The sequence below is a fragment of the Lipophrys pholis genome, assembly GCF_963383615.2.
Source record: "Lipophrys pholis genome assembly, chromosome: 18".
Taxonomy (NCBI): Eukaryota; Metazoa; Chordata; class Actinopteri; order Blenniiformes; family Blenniidae; genus Lipophrys; species Lipophrys pholis.
The window spans coordinates 20,400,882-20,419,276 of record NC_137646.1 but is presented as its reverse complement, the minus strand read 5'-3'; the positions used below and the strand labels follow the sequence as shown (position 1 = coordinate 20,419,276).

At 42.1% G+C, this 18,395-nt stretch overlaps 1 protein-coding gene across 4 annotated transcripts; it reads right to left on the bottom strand.

Moving 5' to 3' along the window:
- Nucleotides 1–11,843: 11,843 nt before the first annotated feature.
- On the bottom strand, nt 11,844–17,967 carry snx15 (sorting nexin 15). Of its 4 annotated transcripts, XM_080485871.1 has the most exons (8): nt 17,718–17,939; nt 17,323–17,456; nt 16,488–16,644; nt 16,037–16,152; nt 15,511–15,790; nt 15,268–15,441; nt 14,826–15,023; nt 11,844–13,031 (listed from the first exon to the last, which is right to left on the bottom strand). In XM_080485871.1, the coding sequence occupies exons 2-8, from the start codon at nt 17,353–17,355 to the stop codon at nt 12,892–12,894; spliced, it is 1,098 nt and encodes a 365-aa protein (XP_080341997.1). In that variant the 5' UTR covers nt 17,356–17,456; nt 17,718–17,939; the 3' UTR covers nt 11,844–12,891. The 4 variants fall into 4 exon arrangements, with proteins under 4 accessions (XP_080341997.1, XP_080341995.1, XP_080341996.1 ...); XM_080485869.1 differs by lacking the exon at nt 17,323–17,456 and having other exon boundaries at nt 16,004–16,152; nt 17,718–17,967; XM_080485870.1 differs by lacking the exon at nt 17,323–17,456 and having other exon boundaries at nt 17,718–17,956.
- Between the last annotated feature and the right edge of the window lie 428 nt (nt 17,968–18,395).

Below are 18,395 nucleotides of genomic sequence, written 5' to 3'. Positions count from 1 at the left end.
ATCTGTGCTATTAGTAAGTTGAATGGAGAGGCCATTGGAGGTGATTTCAATACTCAATACCTTTGTATGGCCTTCACAAATAACACTAGACCGAAACGAGACAAAGAACTGGTGCCCACAGTGATGTAACGTGACGTCGACTTACTTGGGCAGCAAAACAGGTCACTGGTCTATCACTGAACGCAGCCACTTCCACTTTGATAGCAATGAAGATGAGCAGTAAGGTCCTCGCATAGAGCTGAAAAAAAAAGAAGCAGTTGTAACGACGTTAAATACAGCAGCATGACCACATGTCTCAACTTCTGCAATTCTTTCAAAAATATCATAAATCAATGGCAATTACAGTCATTTCATTATAAATAATAATGATGACGATTTTTATTTGTATTGCACTTTACATTTCTAAAATCTCAAATCGCTAAAAACAATACGAGCTAAAGCAACAATATACTATGTAATAGAAGTAGATATAAAACATTAAAAAACAGCAATAAAAGTCAATAAGAGCTGTGAAACAGGAGTGTTTTTAGTGCCTTTTCATAAGAATCAGCAGTCTGCGAGGCCCTGGAAGTGAATTCCAGAGCATCCGATTTGTGTCATGTTTACCCCCCCTTGCTTTAGTAAAGCTTGACTCCCTATGAAGGGTTAAGAGAACAGGCAACATTGACCAGATAATCTTGTATGGCTGTTGCATTGAGCTGATGTTATCTTCCCCGGCTTTCAAATATATTGTAAAGTGAGGCAGCCCAATGTTGAGCGACAGGGAGAAAGAGGATGTCAGGGCCAGGCTACGTGCAGCAGGAGTCCTGGGTTAACATCTGGCTCATGATCTTTGTCACACATCACCCTGCTCGCCTCATGACGTCTTTCCTGTTGCTCTTGAACGAGCGCTGTCTAAGAAAGCACAATCATCGCAGAAAAAGCACGACGAAACGGAGGAAAACGATTGCGTTTGGATGTGGATCTTGGCATGAAGCACACGAACGACACTGAGGGGGGGATAAAATATACAGAGCTGATTACTGGTTACTGGAATCCTCTGGTTGTTAAAAACACGGTGTATAATTTGTACGTTCTCCTTACAATACCCGGAAACGCTTGTAAATTTGACACTTTTAAATATGAAGCTTATGAATAACAGCCCATCTCTCGATTGAGATCAAAGATCAAAGCCACACATGCCTGTTCCCTTTTTTTGTGTAACCTCCACTCCCTCCTGATGCCCCTTTTTCCTTCCTCTCTATTTCTCTCTCATCCTCTCTTCCTCCTCTCTCTGTTATCAGTTCAGGCAGCTTGTTAAGCACTGTTTGATCAGAGTGTTTACTGTCAACACACACACACACACACACACACACACACACACACACACACACACACACACACACACACACACACACACACACACACACACACACACACACGCGCACACACACACACACACGCACACGCCGGCGCAAACACTTTCACACAAAAGGGAAAGAGGCTTGAGAGGCGGCTAACAATGGTCAATGGTCCTCGTGGAGTGAAATGGAGTGAGAGAGCAGCACATATGTATGTGCATGCGCGTGTGCGAATGCAAGTGAGCATCTGCATGTATGAGTGTGCAAGTGTGTGTGTGTGCGTGTGTGTGTGTGTGTGTGTGTGTGTGTGTGGGAGTGTGTGCATATGGGGGAGTGTGTGTGAACAGTAGTCCTACTTAGCTTTGATAACACCCCTAATCCACTTCAGATGGATACACTAGAGCTCAGCGAGCAGAAAGATGGACAGATGATAAAATGGACAGATGTGAGGACAAACTGACGGAGGTACATTTTACAGTAGGTAGAAAAAAATATATATAATTGCACAAATACACATTGAGCAGCAATCAGGTGCGCTGCTGCTAATCCATTTGACCCCCAGATAGATAGATAGATAGATAGATAGATAGATAGATAGATAGATAGATAGATAGATAGATAGATAGATAGATAGATAGATAGATAGATAGATAGATAGATAGATATGGGCATACACCCCCCAGGGGCACCATGAAGAGAATAATCCTCCTATAAATAGCTAAATATCAATTATTCAAATGCCCTCTCCTCTCTACTATAATACAGCCCAGATGGCAAGCCAACCAATGCGCTTATATCAGGGACAGATTAGCTTTTCAAAGCCAGTGGAAAGCTGCACAAAATATGAACACCAAGCAATGAAAATGAAAGCTATTAACCACTAGATTAGGCTTAGGAATGGTGCTCTTGGACTGTCGGAGCGGCCTCCGCACCGGGAAACTAAAAAGAGTTAAATGGATCTGGAAAAAAAAAAAAAGAAAAGACAAATTACTTGTTGATACTTGTTGATGCTTTGTCAAACTTAAGGCCCATGGGCTAAAATAGGTCAAACACAAGCTCAACTGGAGTCGGCAGGATGATCATACAAGGTGTAAAAATGAAACAGAAAACATTAGTTTTATTTTATGATAAAAATTAATAGTGATGGTTTGTAATTTAGGTTAACCAGTGCCGAGGGGTGCTATCGTGTAGCACTAGGATCAAATCCATCCTGTGATGGTGAATTTGTGGTAGTGTGCTTTGAGCAGCAGAAATAGGGTGCGCTGAGAAACACTGTGGAAGATAGGATTTTAGATGTTTCAGTGATATTGAGGAGTTAAAATAAAAAAAGACAAGACAAATCATTAGTTGCAATTTGGATGCAACAAAATTCAAAAGGAAAAACACAAACACGTCACTGTTTGTTTTCACCAGGAGGAACCATAAAATGAAATAATGTTGACATTCCAATCGTATTTTCTTTTAACTTTGTTCAGGTTATGCTAAAAATATATATATTCATGTTTTCATAATGCTTTCTCACTTCTTAACAAAAAACTAAGGGAAACATTTTAAATAGTTGTGATGTAGGTTATAGTGCGAGCACAGCCCACTTGAGATGAAATTGGCATCCCTGATCTATAATGCATTATTTCATATGCAATTGTACATCCCTCCCTCAGAGTATAGATTAAGTATCTGAAGGCCAACAGGTTGCCACAGCATATATTTAATATGCACATGCAAGCAAGTATGATGTTTGAGGCCCACATATTGCGATGCATATAAATGTGTATTATGGATGTCAAAAGAGGAGCGTTTCAGCAATATGTAAAATACAGAGTAAAATAAAACTAAATCATTTATCATAATTATCTACATTATTTCAATAAGTTTCAGGTTGGCCTGAATCTATTATCATGTCAGGTACGATTGGAATATCTATCTATCTATCTATCTATCTATCTATCTATCTATCTATCTATCTATCTATCTATCTATCTATCTATCTATCACATGCATACAGTAATATAATATCACTTTGAATAATCCATATAATGTTTAATGCCTGCGCGTGGCAACATCTGCCGGTTCTGCCACGCGATCGGAGTCCGCGCGCGCGCGCACGCGCTGTCAGTTTCGCCACCGTGAGTGAGTGTACGTGCACGCACGGACGCGCCCCCGCCGCGTCCTGTGACTAATTGGCAGCGGTGGTTCTAATGTCGCAGTACGAAGGAGAAGATGAACAGACGCAGAGAGAAGAGCGCAGTCTGACTCCAGCTTCTGGAAACGCGTGAAGTTTAAGAAAAAAAAAGAATTAACTCACTCTTAGTAACAGTGTGACGCGCTCCAGCGTTGTCCACTCTTTCCACACACACACACACACCCCCACCCCGGTCGTCTGTCACTCCAGCGGCCGTGTCCTCGCGCTGGGTCTCGGCTGGGTCTCTACAGCAGGCACCGGCCGGGCCTCGGACATCAGCGCGGGCGGAGAGGAGCCAGCCAAGCGGCGGAGTTCCGGCTGTTTCCGTGGCTCTGCTTTCACCCGGCGCTCGGTAACTCTCTCAGTTGTACTCTCACTCATCAAACGCCTCCTCTTTACTCTAGTTGTGTGTCACCGTGCAGTTATTTCTCCTCCTCCCCTCCCTCTTCTATCCATCCATCCATCTATCTGCGGCTGGCATCAACCTGACGCGCTGCTCCCGGTGCGGAGTGGAGCGCGGTGGGCGGGCGGGCTGGAGAGCTGTCCACTTAACGGTCCGGTCCCTCCCATGTTGGCATGACCCCCAGTGACACACACACACACACACACACACACACACACACACACACACACACACACACACACACACACACACACACACACACACACACACACACACACACACACACACATTAATTCAATTAACTCATGAGTTTAACTTCCACATTGCAAAATAAATATTAGTTAATGACAAGTCACAGTGTATCCAGCAACTATTTCAACCCCTTTTGGGATTTTTTTTTTTCTAAAACACAAACTGCATCGCTATCCAGCACTATCCAGCAAAGTTGCAAATATATACATTGGTGTATCCTTCCATATCATAGTTTCTATTATTTTGATAGCCACAGAGTAGGGTAATTTTATTTGTCCAATTTTTTCCAACGAGTGCCCTGTGAAGAGCTGATTAATAACTAAAAGTAATAATTCAATTCAACTTTATCTATAGAGTGCCAAACACAACACAGTGTCAGGGCACGGTTACAGAAGAAACCCAACAATTCCATAGCAACAGTCTTTTACAGAATGCTGAGAAAAATATCGTAAATATTTAGATTTGATTCCCAGCTGAGGAGCAATATTTCATTACTTCTGTCACAATATTTAAATCCTAGTCTCCCAGGAGCACATTTTCACAGATCACAACTTTCAGCACAAAAAGGTCTCCCAGTTATTCATTAACAGTTTTATCTGATCACAGGAATCTTCTTTGTGGATCCAGCAGTGAAACTCAAATGCACCCGTTTGAAAAGAATTGCGAACTCTCTGTTGTAAGAAATGATTATTAGTTAAGTCAGATAAACTAAAATAATTGAATTACCGTTTCCATTTTGCTTAAGTTACTTAAATCTTTGATGATAAGTTGGGAAAAGAGTTGTTAAACTTTAAGGTTAACGTTCAGGCTTCATGTGATTTTATTCATAACAAACTAATTGTAGGGAGTTCGATTGTAGCGACAAGACAGAATGATAACAAAAAACACAAACATATCTGAATATATACAACAAAGACATTAGGTGGGCTTGGTTATATGGGGTATAGCAGAAACTAGCCTTTTTAGAATTAAAATAACCAGTCACAAAGAGCAGGATTGATGTAATCAAAAACAATGAGAAGAAGTGATTAAAAAAAAAAAAGATACCGTACATAGAATTATGTCATTTCCTGCATGTGCTAGTAGGCTGACTGTGGTTGAAGGCAGGGTACACAATGTACAGGTCACCAGTCCACCACAGGACAAACAGAACGACAGAAAGTCACACTCACATTCACACCTACAGGGAATTAGACTCCAACGCATGCTGTTGGACGATAGGACGTACCCAGAAAAACACAGGGAAAACATGCAAACTCCAGACCGGGATCGTTTCACTCTTTTGTGTGTCAAGCAACAAGATTGTAACTGATTATTATACGAATGATCACAAACAACCTGCTCTTGTTCATTGTGTGATGATGGCCAATTTAGAGCTCATTTTCTCTCGCTAACGGCGCTTTAATCACAGAGACGTCCTCATTTTAGGAAAACATGTATGCTTGACTGGCCTCGCTGATGTTACCTGTTGCACGGCGCGTTGCTTAATTTAAATCCTGTTCACATGATGCCAACTGGAGGCCGGGGCCAGTTTCCAGCGTCCATTTTGGTAAGTGGCTTCATTCACTTATCCCTCCGTGAGAATCTTTTTTTTTCTTTGTTGTTGTTGACGTTCTTGTTATTTGCTGCATCACCTGAGTAACAGGCTCCCTCTTTCCTATTTAACCACCCCTCGCTGTCTCCCTGTCTCATCTCATCTCGGTCTTTCTCCACTTCTGATTAAAAATGGTTATGCACTGAGTGAAAGGTCGCAGTTGTTATGGAAACAAGGCTGGTAACAAAAGCTGGACACATGGGTACAGAGGGAGAGAAGGGAGGGTCGGGGGGGCAGAGAGAGAGAGAGAGCGAGAGAGAGAGAGACAGAGCGAGAGAGAGAGAGAGAGAGAGAGAGACAGAGCGAGGATTCTAAATAAACATAAACATGCAGAGAGGGGTGGAGGGCAGGAAAGAGAGAAAGAGGTCTGAATAAATAAAAACATATGTGGAGGGAGGAGGACACGAGACGACAAGGTCACGAGATGATGGCTCCATCTGCAATAATAAATAACAAAAGATAATACTGGGTTTTTGTCATTCTAGGAAGGCTGTTGAGGAACAAAGGTGTGTGCATGTATTTGGACAGAGTGGCAGAGTGGGAGAATGCAATTGATAGATAATACATGGATCCGCCGCACAAGCTGGAGAATACTAAAAAGCACAAATTGTTCGGAGAAAAGCCCACCAAAAAGCCTAAAATTGTGTGCGTGTGAGTGCCTGAACGTCATCTCTCCAAGGGCTTATATTATGTTAACCACTTAGACTAACATCAAACACTCTCTCTCTCACTCACACACACACACACACACACACACACACACACACACACACACACACACACACACACACACACACACACTTCAGTGGACGCATGAAGGTGCCAGCCATATAAATAGGATATCCCAGAGCGAGAGATATAAAGAGGAAGGGACTGACAGAGGGAGAGAAAGAGAGAGAAAAGAGATTATAAATTCAAAGGGGAGACAGAGGGGGTGAGGAAAAAGGGATGGGAGAAAGAGTTGGGTATGAAACAGAGGAGCAGAGAGGGAAAGAACAGGAGGGGGGTGAGGACAGATAGATATGAAAGGATCAATAAATGGCATAAAGTGTATGTTCATTGATTCACTTATGAGAGAGTGCTGTAGGGGGGAGGGAGGGAGGGAGGCAGAGAGTGTCGCGGGGGGTGGGGGGGGGGGGGGCAGGAGTGCAAGGAAGAGAGATTTAAAACCCCCAATTAAAGCTGCATTAATCAATACTTTTGTATTAACAGGAGGTCAAATGAGCATTTTCAGTGTCAAAGAGGCCAATCAAAGTGGCAAACCGACGCAGGATGATCAGACGTCTGTTGTGGTTTAGTCTCATTTCGCCCGGTTTGGTTATCGCACATAGAACGTTTTTAGAAACAGCAGGCAGATTTCAATGACAAAACCCAGTAAGACCACAATTCACTGCCTGTGAAGGATTTAGTCGATAGAACTGCAGCAAAGACTTTCAGTAGAAAATAAAGTGCAGTATATCGCCCATAAGTGTGTAAACAATCTGTAGTACAGGGCTATTTGGACTTTATGGTTGTTCTACTGAAATGTTCATGCTCATATATATATATATATATCTTAAATACATCTTCAAATATTAAAAAAAATACATTTCATCCACTGGATTTTATTGACAAACAATATCGTGTGTTACTAGTTTCAAAGCAGCTTTGATTGAACTTTTCAGATGCTTTGGGCACGTGATTATAAATATACACACGTTTGATTGAGCTTGTTTTATGTGCTCGGTGCGTACCAGTGAATAAGGCATCAAAGGGACAAGACATAAGGGTTTTCTGTTCATTTGAGGATTGTAAAGGCAATAACAAGAGTATATAATAAGTATTCTGTGTTGGTCAAACTGAAAGTTTGGCATCACCCAATTCCCCTCCATCAGTCAATCGGATTCTTCCATTACATTTTCGATTGTTGCAGAATAAAATCTCAAAATAGACATAAAATCCTTCTGCAACACAATCACCCATGTTAAAATGCAGTTTTGTTATTGTAGAAGCTTAAACACTGTAATGGGGATGGCAAGTTTGCCTTTTGATGATTGACCACAAGAAAAAGTGTCAAAACCAAGAAACACCTCGACATATCAACACTTCTGGTATCAACACTCCTCTCATGTCTTACGAGTTTGTTGTTGGGCGTCTGAAAATCAGGTGACTGTAAATACAAACATGACTTCAAGTGACACACAAAGCTTCAGTAATCAGACCACTTTGGAAGATTTGTGTTTTTCAAAACAAAAGTGGCTAAATAAGATGACTCCATCGCCACAACAATGCAATGACTAGTGCATATGTGTGTCTAGTCTTGTTGTATTTACACAGTATTACAAACAAATACAATTTACAACAGATCAATTTGTCTGAGAGGAAAGAAGGGGGAGGGGGGGGGGGGGGCTAATTGGGAAGATTATCATAATCAACACAATGGGAAATGCATCATAAATCTTTATTCTTGATTAGGCTTAGTCCAGTAGAGGTATTTCATTGGTCATTTGTCATAATGTACAATACACACTTGATTTTTAGAAATTACAATCGTTAAAAACTGGACGATAATTACAGAAATGTGCGCTCAAAGAAACATATGTTTAAACTTTCAGACTGTTAAAGCTCCTTCCCTCTTTTTTAAATAGCATAATTACACTATTTGGGATTTTCTCTCAGCAATGTAATTGAAATTAATGTCCAGAATATGACTGAGAGTTACTTTCATGCACAAAAACAAATGTTCGTTTGTTGTTTACAAGTGATTAACTGTCACACTTTTTCATTCCAACGTTGAGGCTGTTAGCCAGGGAGGGGAAGAGATGCCGTGAGACCAAGAAGTTGTGTGAGGACGGCCGCAGAGAGACAGGGGATAGAGAATGGAGAGACGGGCTGGAGCAGAGAACGAGGCAGACACACAGGAAAGAGAATGAGCATGTTTATGTGTGTGTGTGAGAGAGAGAGAAAGAGAGAGAGAGAGAGAGAGAGAGAGAGAGAGAGAGAGAGAGAGAAAGCGATGGGAGGGAGTGTGAGAGACAGAAGTGTACTCAAATAGCTGAGGGCAAGGTGACAGCGAGTAACCAACGGACAGAGAGGAATAACAAGCTCACAGAGGAGCGGTGGTGTGTCTCTGTGTGTGTGTTGTATTACAGACAAAAAAAAAAAAGAGAGAAAGAAAGAGGAAGAGGGTGGAAGAGAGAGAGGAGGGATAGAGGAAGTTGAGGTAACAGAAACAAAAAAAACAGTGAGAGGGGTTGGTGAGCTTGTGTGTAGACAGCCGAAGGTGTCACAGTGTGCTGTTTGGCTTAATGATGACCCATTGGGCATGTAGGTCATAACGGTTTGTGTCTCCGAGCCATGGCTGCATGCCTGCGTGCGTCCATTAGTGTGAGTCCGTTGCGAGCGTGTAAATAGAAAGAAAAAAAGAAAAAAAAACAAAAAAAAAAACGGGCAGACGCACACACATGTAAAGTGGGTCTCTTCAGAGTGTGTTTAAGAGTGTGAGTGGTCAGAGGTTGAAGAAGCAGTTTTTGTAGCAGGTAGGACTCAAAGCGATACTTTAAACGCACACATGCGTGCACGTGCTCTCTCTCTCTCTCTCTCTCTCTCTCTCTCTCTCTCTCTCTCTCTCTCTCTCTCTCTCTCTTCTGCACCCACACATGCTGCAAATCCAGTGTTGGCACACACACCAACAGCTGCCCTTCATGTCATACATGCACACGTAATGCACCATGTATGCCACTAAATTATGCACAAACACACACATCTCTTTTCTTTTTGATCTCTCATGTGGTAACACACACACACACACACACACACACACACACACACACACACACACACACACACACACACACACACACACACACACACACACACACACACACACACACACACACAGGGGGAAGCTATTATGCTCTCAGCCTGGAGTGTTTTGATGGTATAATTGCAGTGACCAGTGAGGAGAAAGAGACAGAGGGAGGGATGGAAAGAGGGATGGGGATGGAGGGAGAGAAAAAGAGGAGAGTGCTGACACTCTCAGCATGCTAATGTTGTGAGGCTCTACCCCCCTCTCTGATTCCAAACCTCCCTCCCTCCCTCCCTCCGTCTCTTTGTCTCTCCATCTTCCTCTCCATCCAGCATCCTCTGCATTTCACAGGTGGAGCACCACAATGAGGGGGAGATGGATAGAAAAGGTGGAGAGGTGGACAGATGAGAGGAAAAGAGGGATATATAACAGGATGGAGCAATGTTATCTCTTGCTTTCACTGCCACCCCTCCATCTACTTCAGGCTCCCCACAATGGTCAAAACAAAGCATGTGAGGAAAAAAAAGGGAGAGAAAAGAGGTACAGGGGGATGAAAATAGAGAATGAGTAGGGAGGGTCTCTTTTTTCCATCCCTTTAACAATAGAGGGATGATCTCTGCTTATCCTCTAATCTCATCCCTTCTTTTTTTGCCTCTTCTCCCATCCTCCCTGTTATCTCTCACTCCCTTGCAAACCCTCATTTTCCTCATCTGGTGAGAGAGAAGAGTAGCCTTTTCCTCTCACTGGCCTCCCCCCCCATTTTTCTGTCGCCTCTCCATCTGTTTGTCCTTCCAGTCCTCCCTCCATTTCTGTCTCCTCTCCAGAGAAGGGATTCTGCTGTATGTCTCTGATCCTTTCCTCTTTTTTGTTTTGCGCCTTTACTCTCCTCCTTTTATTCCCTCCAAACACAATCCCGGCTTGTTCAAACGCTCAAAAATAGTAAAAAAAAACAACTATTATGTATTTTATCCAGGTACATTGCAAGGCAATGTAAAGGCAGTTTGCGTCAAGGCGTTAATAGTATCCAATTTATAAAATGAGTGAAGTTAAGATCGCAGCAACTAAGTGACTTAAGAGCAAAACATGCCTTCCCTATATTTAACTGTATTGTGCAGCATTAGCTGTTGAAACTACAGCCTGTGGGACAAGCGTGGCATATGACCCATTTCAAGTTGCCCCCCAAGTAATTATGATGTATGGTTTACTGACATTTAATCCATGCTGCTAGTTTTATTACTCTGAGGGTAAAGCAATTTTACAGTTAATAGGACTAAGCGAAGCAGCTTTTTTCCGTTATTGGCCATTGAAAGCAGTGAGCATCTTCGTGACTCCTGCAAAGTGCATTTGCCTGATTTAAACTTGACCAGAGGAGACAAGGAGTTCTTGCACTTGAAGAAGTGCATTAGATATTATTTAGCAGCCAGCAGCACCTCTCAGAGGCACTGCCTCGCTACTGCAAACCTGCCAAACTGTAAAACCTTCCAGAATCCAGTTGAGCAGCTGTTGTACACTGATCAGCCATAATATTATAGCCAAGTGAAGTAAATCACAATTATCTTTTTTTTTTTAGTGTCACGGTGATAATTAATGGGGAAGTGTAGAGACACGTATGCGATTTCTGATTTGCTTGGTACAAGGAGGGATAATGCAGGCGCTCGTATTTCTGTTGACTGCAAAGCTTTCTTCCATCCTGTAATGCATTTGGAAACGTATATAGGAAAGTACGTTTCATCCAAAGGATCAAACACACAACCTTGAGCCGCAGCGATGGTTTCATGTTTTGTTTTTGGCTTCAGCGTGTCGGACAGATGCCAGCATTCCCCTCTAGATAGTCACACGACAGAAACGATGGCCACCACTATCGGGGTTCCCTCCCATAGTCCACAAAACATGCATGTGAGGTTAATTGGTGATGCTAAATTGCCCGTAGGCGTGAATGTGAGTGTGTGTGTGGTTGTCCGTCTCCCTGTGATGGACTGGCGACCTGTCCAGGGTGACCCTGGATGGGATGAGCGGTATACAAGATGGACGGGTGGTGACTTCAAAATGACCGTAGGGGTGGGAGTTTGCTGTGTGAGGCATTCACTGTGTATGCTGCACAGTGAGCTGGGATCAGCTCCGGCACTTCAGAGTAAAGCTATGTACTGTAGTTGATGGATGGCTATTATCCTTCCCCTGGATTTTATTGTCTTTCTGTGTGCTTTTCTGAATGTTTGCAGAAAATGATCAGCTTCATTAAGATTAACTGAGTAAAAAAAAAAAAAACCCAAACAGATAAATTTTCTTGAATAAAAATCACATTTATTAACAAAACATTGTGCAAAATGCAAATCACTGATAAGCAGTTTTGGAAACAAAATTAGACACCACGCCAGAATATAAAGCTTCTCTTCTTTTACTGTGTTTCAGTAAAATAAAACACTGACCAGGAACTGTTTTAATTCACCTAAACAACGTTTCTTCCCCGATTTAAATGAGACAATTATTAGGGAATATTTTATTTAAGTAGTAGTGTTTGGAAACATTAGTGGAAAACAATAATGCATGTAAAAAAAAAAGATTTTATATTCACAATAAGTTCAAATTTTAGTCTGGGGAAATCCCGTCAAAGCTTATAGAAAGGGTCATTTATTCCCATCTTTTATTGTCCAGTCCTGCATGTTTCCAAAACATGATCCTCGCTTCGGTTTGTCCCACCTTTCAAAGTCGGGGACAGATCTGAAGTGAGACTCACTCTTTCCAGTTATGCTATTTTTAGTTTCCCCAGCAATGAGTGTTTGACCACTTCTTTGACAATTAGTCTTGATTAAGAGAATCACCTATGCAGGACCTCATGATGTAAAAGAGGCGTACAAGTGATGTAAAGTGTATATTTAAAAGAATGTAGAGTGGTATTTGGTGTTTTTCTGAAGATACACACACACACACACACACACACACACACACACACACACACACACACACACACACACACACACACACACACACAGTGTATGGTAAAGAGATGACAAACACAAACAGAGATCCAATAAATTACTTCAGATTTTGTACATTTCCAAAGGCAGGTGGAGCATTCAGAATACAGCATCAGGGCTTCATATTTATGTGTGTACCATGTAGTATATAGTTTCACTGCGTATTTGGGAACGCCGTGGTCCAAGTAACCACATGTGAATGCGTGCCTGTCCAGTAAATGATGTGCAGTCATATTTAACTGTGCCTTCTGGAGAGAGAGAGTGTGTGTGTTCATGGCACAACCCTGAGCATCTTCATCTTTTGATCGGTCTTCACTTGTGAACACTGTAATATTATAGGCATGTGCTGCGTGTGCGTCTACGGGTCCTGTGCGTGTTTGTGTGTGGGCGTGTGAGTGTGACTGGGTGAGGAGTGCTTGTCCACCAACATCTCGGCGTGCTTCAGGTACTGCGCCGTTCGTCTCATCACAGACTCCCTGCGTGCTGGGTCTGGATCTCCTGCCGAGACATTAAGACAATGACCGTATTAGTGGTGGGAATTCTTCACCTTGATTTAAAACTGGATCAACGTTGCCAAAGGCTGAGCTGAACAGAGCTGATCTGACAAAGTACTGATTCTACCGTCTTTCCATTATTTCTCTATCTTCGTCTATGTATTTGTGTTTAACGAGCATGTAAAAAATGTTTCCTGGCAGCGGTGGGATTCGAACCCACGCCCCCGAAGAGACTGGAGCCTTAATCCAGCGCCTTAGACCGCTCGGCCACGCTACCACATTTACACAGGGGAAAAAATAGATCAATCTGAGTGTGACCATGTGAGTTGTTGAGTCATTGTTCTAAGAATAGAAACTGTGTGAGAGGAAAAAAAGCACCAACAAAGTATCCATAGATAAGCCGTAGAAGGGTTACGACCTGTTAGCACAGTATCAGATGACAGACAGTTGTGTTTGTCTGTGAAGTGAAGTTTGATTTGTATCTGATTGACATTGTTGTATAGAATCTAAATCTTTGGCCCCTGATCCAATTTGTTTTTTTTTACCTATTTCAACACTTTCCTGATGCGATACAAATTCTGTGAAGTAGTTTCATAGTATACACAAAGTTCCTGGAGGGGACCGGTGTGTATGCAATTTAACAGAAAAGTGCCATGGGGCAAGCATGATAAATGGTCAAGTATTTATATTCTATTATTAAAAAATACATCTGCAGTGCCCATCGTGCAGCAGGAACCAGCAATCTCTACTGAGATTGCTTTCACACCACATTCAGGCCACACCAGCTATTCCTAGACCACCTCCTCAGGACGCTCCCAAAGTAGGTCCCACAGTTCAGTTTGGCTTTCAACCAACCACAGCTATACTGCACTCGTACCAAAAACTCAACTGACCTAAATATGTCCGATGTGAAAGCACCTTTAGTGACTGGCTGAGCAAACTGGCTCAATTTAGCGATCGCTGATCGATTCGAGATCTATAAAGTCAGCCCAGATCCAAATATAACCGTTTTAATTATCCAACTTTATGTTGGGTTTGCTTCTCAAAGTGGAGGTATGTAAACTCACACTGAAGACATTGTGTGACCGTCTGTCTCTGTGTTTGTGATGGAACAAATACAACAGTTTTAAAACCAATATTGTCAGACAAACACGATGCAACTTGTCCAGTTTAATTGCTCCAACAACGTTCGCCTGTGATAATTATTATGTGAGAACACTGAAATTGCATTCTAACCCAGACACATAGCTCAGCTATACCAAGCCAACAAACACTACTCATCCTGCAGCAACAAAAGTGTGTATTAAAACCTGACATAGAGTGCAACATTGTAGTATGGAAAGCCCAAAAAAACCTTTGCAGAGTGATGATTATACACACTTTTAATGATCACAGCTGTTTACAGGACAGGGAACAAGCTACAGCTGTTGTGGAGCTCAACATTTCCAAATGCAAGCACGATCTGGTTTCCATGCTGCATGGACAAATGGCATAAAGCTTTAGCGTTTTCGATTTTCATTTGGAGAGACAGCTGCAGAGGGGATTCTACACACCTTGAGAAAATGTATTTACAATTTACACTCTGCTTTAAGTGTTAATCCAGCATGTGTTTAGCTGATTACATTGAATTACATGACTGGATGACACAGATTGTCATCTTGTCAACTTTCGCTTGACCTGTTTCCTTTGCAAAAAGCACCCCAGTGAAGGTTTCTTTACAATGTTGGTGAACTCGGTCATACTCCACCTCCCTTGTCTTATTCCTCCCATCTATCCCCCGATAGCAGTTATTTCTTACCCTGCACCCCTGTGATCAGAATATCCACTGCAGTCCTGTATCCACGTATGGCTGAGCTGAATTCCCCCTCCTTCTCCCGCTCCATGGCAGCTGTCAGCTCATTGGCCGCTTGACTCAAGTAACCTCCCTCTCCTCCATCCAGACCGGCGATTGGCAGTGAGAACAATTCTGAGTGATCGGTGGAGGCATTTGATGTTTCTGAAATAAGAGTGAAATGAGATTCAGGAACATTTCCAGCAGGTTTCAAACGCGCTTTTTCTCTTCGTCTACAACTGAGCCTTATTTCATCAAGCATCCATCTGTGTTAAGACAACCACGAAGTGTTGACAGTATTTTGACATACAAAATGGCCTAACACTCAAAATTCAGTCTGTAATCAATCAAATTTTTTTGGGGATCATTTCTTTTCTTTTTTTTTTGTCCTCATTTGTTTTTACGTCACCTTCTTTGTGGCAGGGATCGAAGGCAGCCATGTCGTTGTCAGACAGTGGAGGAGCAGCTTCTTTCTTTGGGGACAGGACCTGCTCTTCAGCCACAGAGTCAAACAGTGAATCAAACTCCTCCTGGGTCTCTTGTGATTGGTCGGGTTTGGCAAGAGTCGATTCGAGACACAGAACTGTGTAAAGAGACAGGAAAATGTGAGGAAAGAGAGAAGAACAGGTTTCGCAAATTATTGCTGTCATACCTTGGTCATCTGGTTCAGTATCACTAAGCTCTTCTCCCTCTTCCTCTCTTGGAGATCCTCCGATCTCGCTGTAGGCCTCAATGGCCACCTCCGGTTCCCCCACTTCTAAGCCAAGGTTGTTGCCCAGGTCTTGTGTTAAGATGGGAGCCTCTTTTCCTGCCTCCTCTTCGGCTGGCTCGCAGTCTGAGGCTCTCCGCTTCGGGAGAGGGATGAGAGGGGGGGGCAAAGGGCCGGAAGAGGACAGAGGGGAGGGATCCAGAGGCCTTGTGACCTCCCCGCCCTGAGAACAACGAACGAAGAAGAGACAGGAGAGGAGAGGTGGTCAGAAGACAAACTAGAATGTAAGTAACCCTCCAACAATCCAAAGACATGTATGTTAGGCTAAGCGACAAAACAACACCACAACAACATAACAAAAACTAAAATAGGGAAAATAATACTAAACTAAATCCAGTCACTAAAAAAACCAAAAGAACGTAACTTTTCTCCATACCGTATGATCTGTACTTGTATGAGTGTGTCTTACTCGGAAGAAGTCTTTCAGCTGTGGGCTGTTATACAGTGCAGGTATACCAGTTGTGAACAGGAGCATCGTCTCCGCTGCGCTCCTCCTTTCTTCAATCACAGCCTCATCGAACCTTCCTGGAACAGGAGGGCACATTCGAATAAGCAACCACAGATACACAAATACGTATATGTTTGTCCATTTTAAATAAAAGAGAAATAACAATTTATTATCATAATTTGTTTTAAAGCCTGGTGAAGCTTCCAGTTTGACAAATAAATGCCAATCATTTGTTTTTCATAAGAGCTTTGAATGAACTAAGTTGATCTGAATAAATTATCTAGGGAAATGTTAAAATCACCACAATGAATGATGATTTGTTTTTGGAACTTAACACAATCAGAACGGACACTCATGTTGGACAGTTCGGTGGCAAAGTGAGAGAGGTGACCACAATCGTCTCAATTCATACCAAATAGTTGTGCACGGGGGAAAGATGGAAACTCCTCCTCTCTCCTGAACAGATTCCGGTGTGTGTAAGCCAACTCTCCATGCAGCTTCTTCAGCTCGGAAAACCTCCTCCACACCAACACCTCCTTCACATCTTCTGGGTGACGCTTCGACACAAACTACAGACCAAAGAAGAGAAAGACCAGATAGTTTCATTAGATGCAAGGCTATCTAGTTAATATCCATTGTGTGCACATACTGACAGAAAAGAGACAACGTGTACCAAGATAGATGCGATCAGAGCATATATTTAGTTCATTTTAAGATATTTGCTTCTCAAAGAAAACAACATAGTGTAAACTATAGTATATCAAGTTGTGTAATTTTGTTTTTAATAATAGTCGGTTGATGATTAAACAATCTCATATAGCATCTAGAATGTCGGATCAGTAATATATTGGTTTGACTCTGGGCTCGAGGCTCTTTTTCGCACAGAGTTTACATGTTCCAGAGTATATCTGTGTTTTCTCCATAGTCTGAAATTTACCAGAAGGCGTTATTGTGTGTGGTTATCTGTGTCTGTCTGCCCTGTGATGGATTGGTAACCTGTCCAGGGTATAACGTGCTCCAGCCACACATCTCCCACCACACCACCTAGTTTTTAATGTTTTCTTTGTTATGCACAAATCAAAACTGAAGAACATGAAAATTGAATTTCCATATAATTTCAATTCCAGCCATTTTTTTTTTTAATATTTGAGACTGTGGGTAAAATATTTTGTATTACTTTTTAAGGGCACAGGGAGGGTTTGTGAGTAGATATGAGAGGAGTTCATGCAATCTTGAACTAAACCTACAAAGACACGATCCGCTGTGGTTTGTGCACGCATGACTGCTCGAAGCACGAGACATCAGAGTGGTCACGGGGGTCCTGGAACTCATGAACTGGATCACAAGTCCTGTGTTTGACTTGAACGACCTCTGTGCATAACTACAGTAAAAGAAAAGGCTCATTGTACATTCATACATCTGCGTGACGTGGCTGCAGAACCTTAGTGGCTCCAAAGAGTTTGAAAGAAAAAGGTATTAATACAAATATGTTAGATAATGGTATATAGGCGTTACACAGTTTGGAAAGCTGTCATAAAATCAGCTGATTACCCGGTTATTAAGCCTGCTTGCATGTTCCATGGCACGTTTGGTAAATAGTAATGACAATGTAGTAACAGAGGAATATAAAGTGGAAACTGACCCTCGCTGTCACTTTGTACTCGGTGTGCCCCTTCTCGTGTGTTCGTGGCTCGCTGACGGAAAAGAACCGATAATATTCTTCTTTTGCTTTCCGTGACATGTCCTCTTACAGTTAAAAAATAAAAAACACAAAAACAAACAAAAAACAAACCACAAAAGCAGAACGCGAAGAAGCTGTGAAGTACACTTGTGTTGTGATCCACACACCCTGCTCTCCGTGGACGCTTCCTGTTTGGGGACGTACTTTACGTAATTACGTCATGACGTCAATCCTTTTAAAGAGCGCGGCTCAAGATACAGAACGAGTGTGATTAAAATACATTTTAAGACTTTACAGAATGCACTAACACCCCATTGCACCTTTTACGGTGGAATAACTGGAGACAATTTACTATATTTTGCATTTAAGAAAAAGAAAAGCATTTCTGTCCAGGCTGTGGAAAGTTTGCATGTTTCCCCTGTGCCTGTAAAGATAAGTATGGGAGAACAAGTCTGCAGGACTGCTTTCTTTTACCTCGTCTTGTGCTATCATTTGTCAAAGCATCAGTTTTAATATTTGATTTGTCATTCAGGCATCACTTTAAATTAAACATGAGTTTGTAATGTGTCGCATTCTAGTTCATGAAGCTTAAAATCTGATAGTTATTAATTGTTTAGACCCACAGTCACATAAATGTGA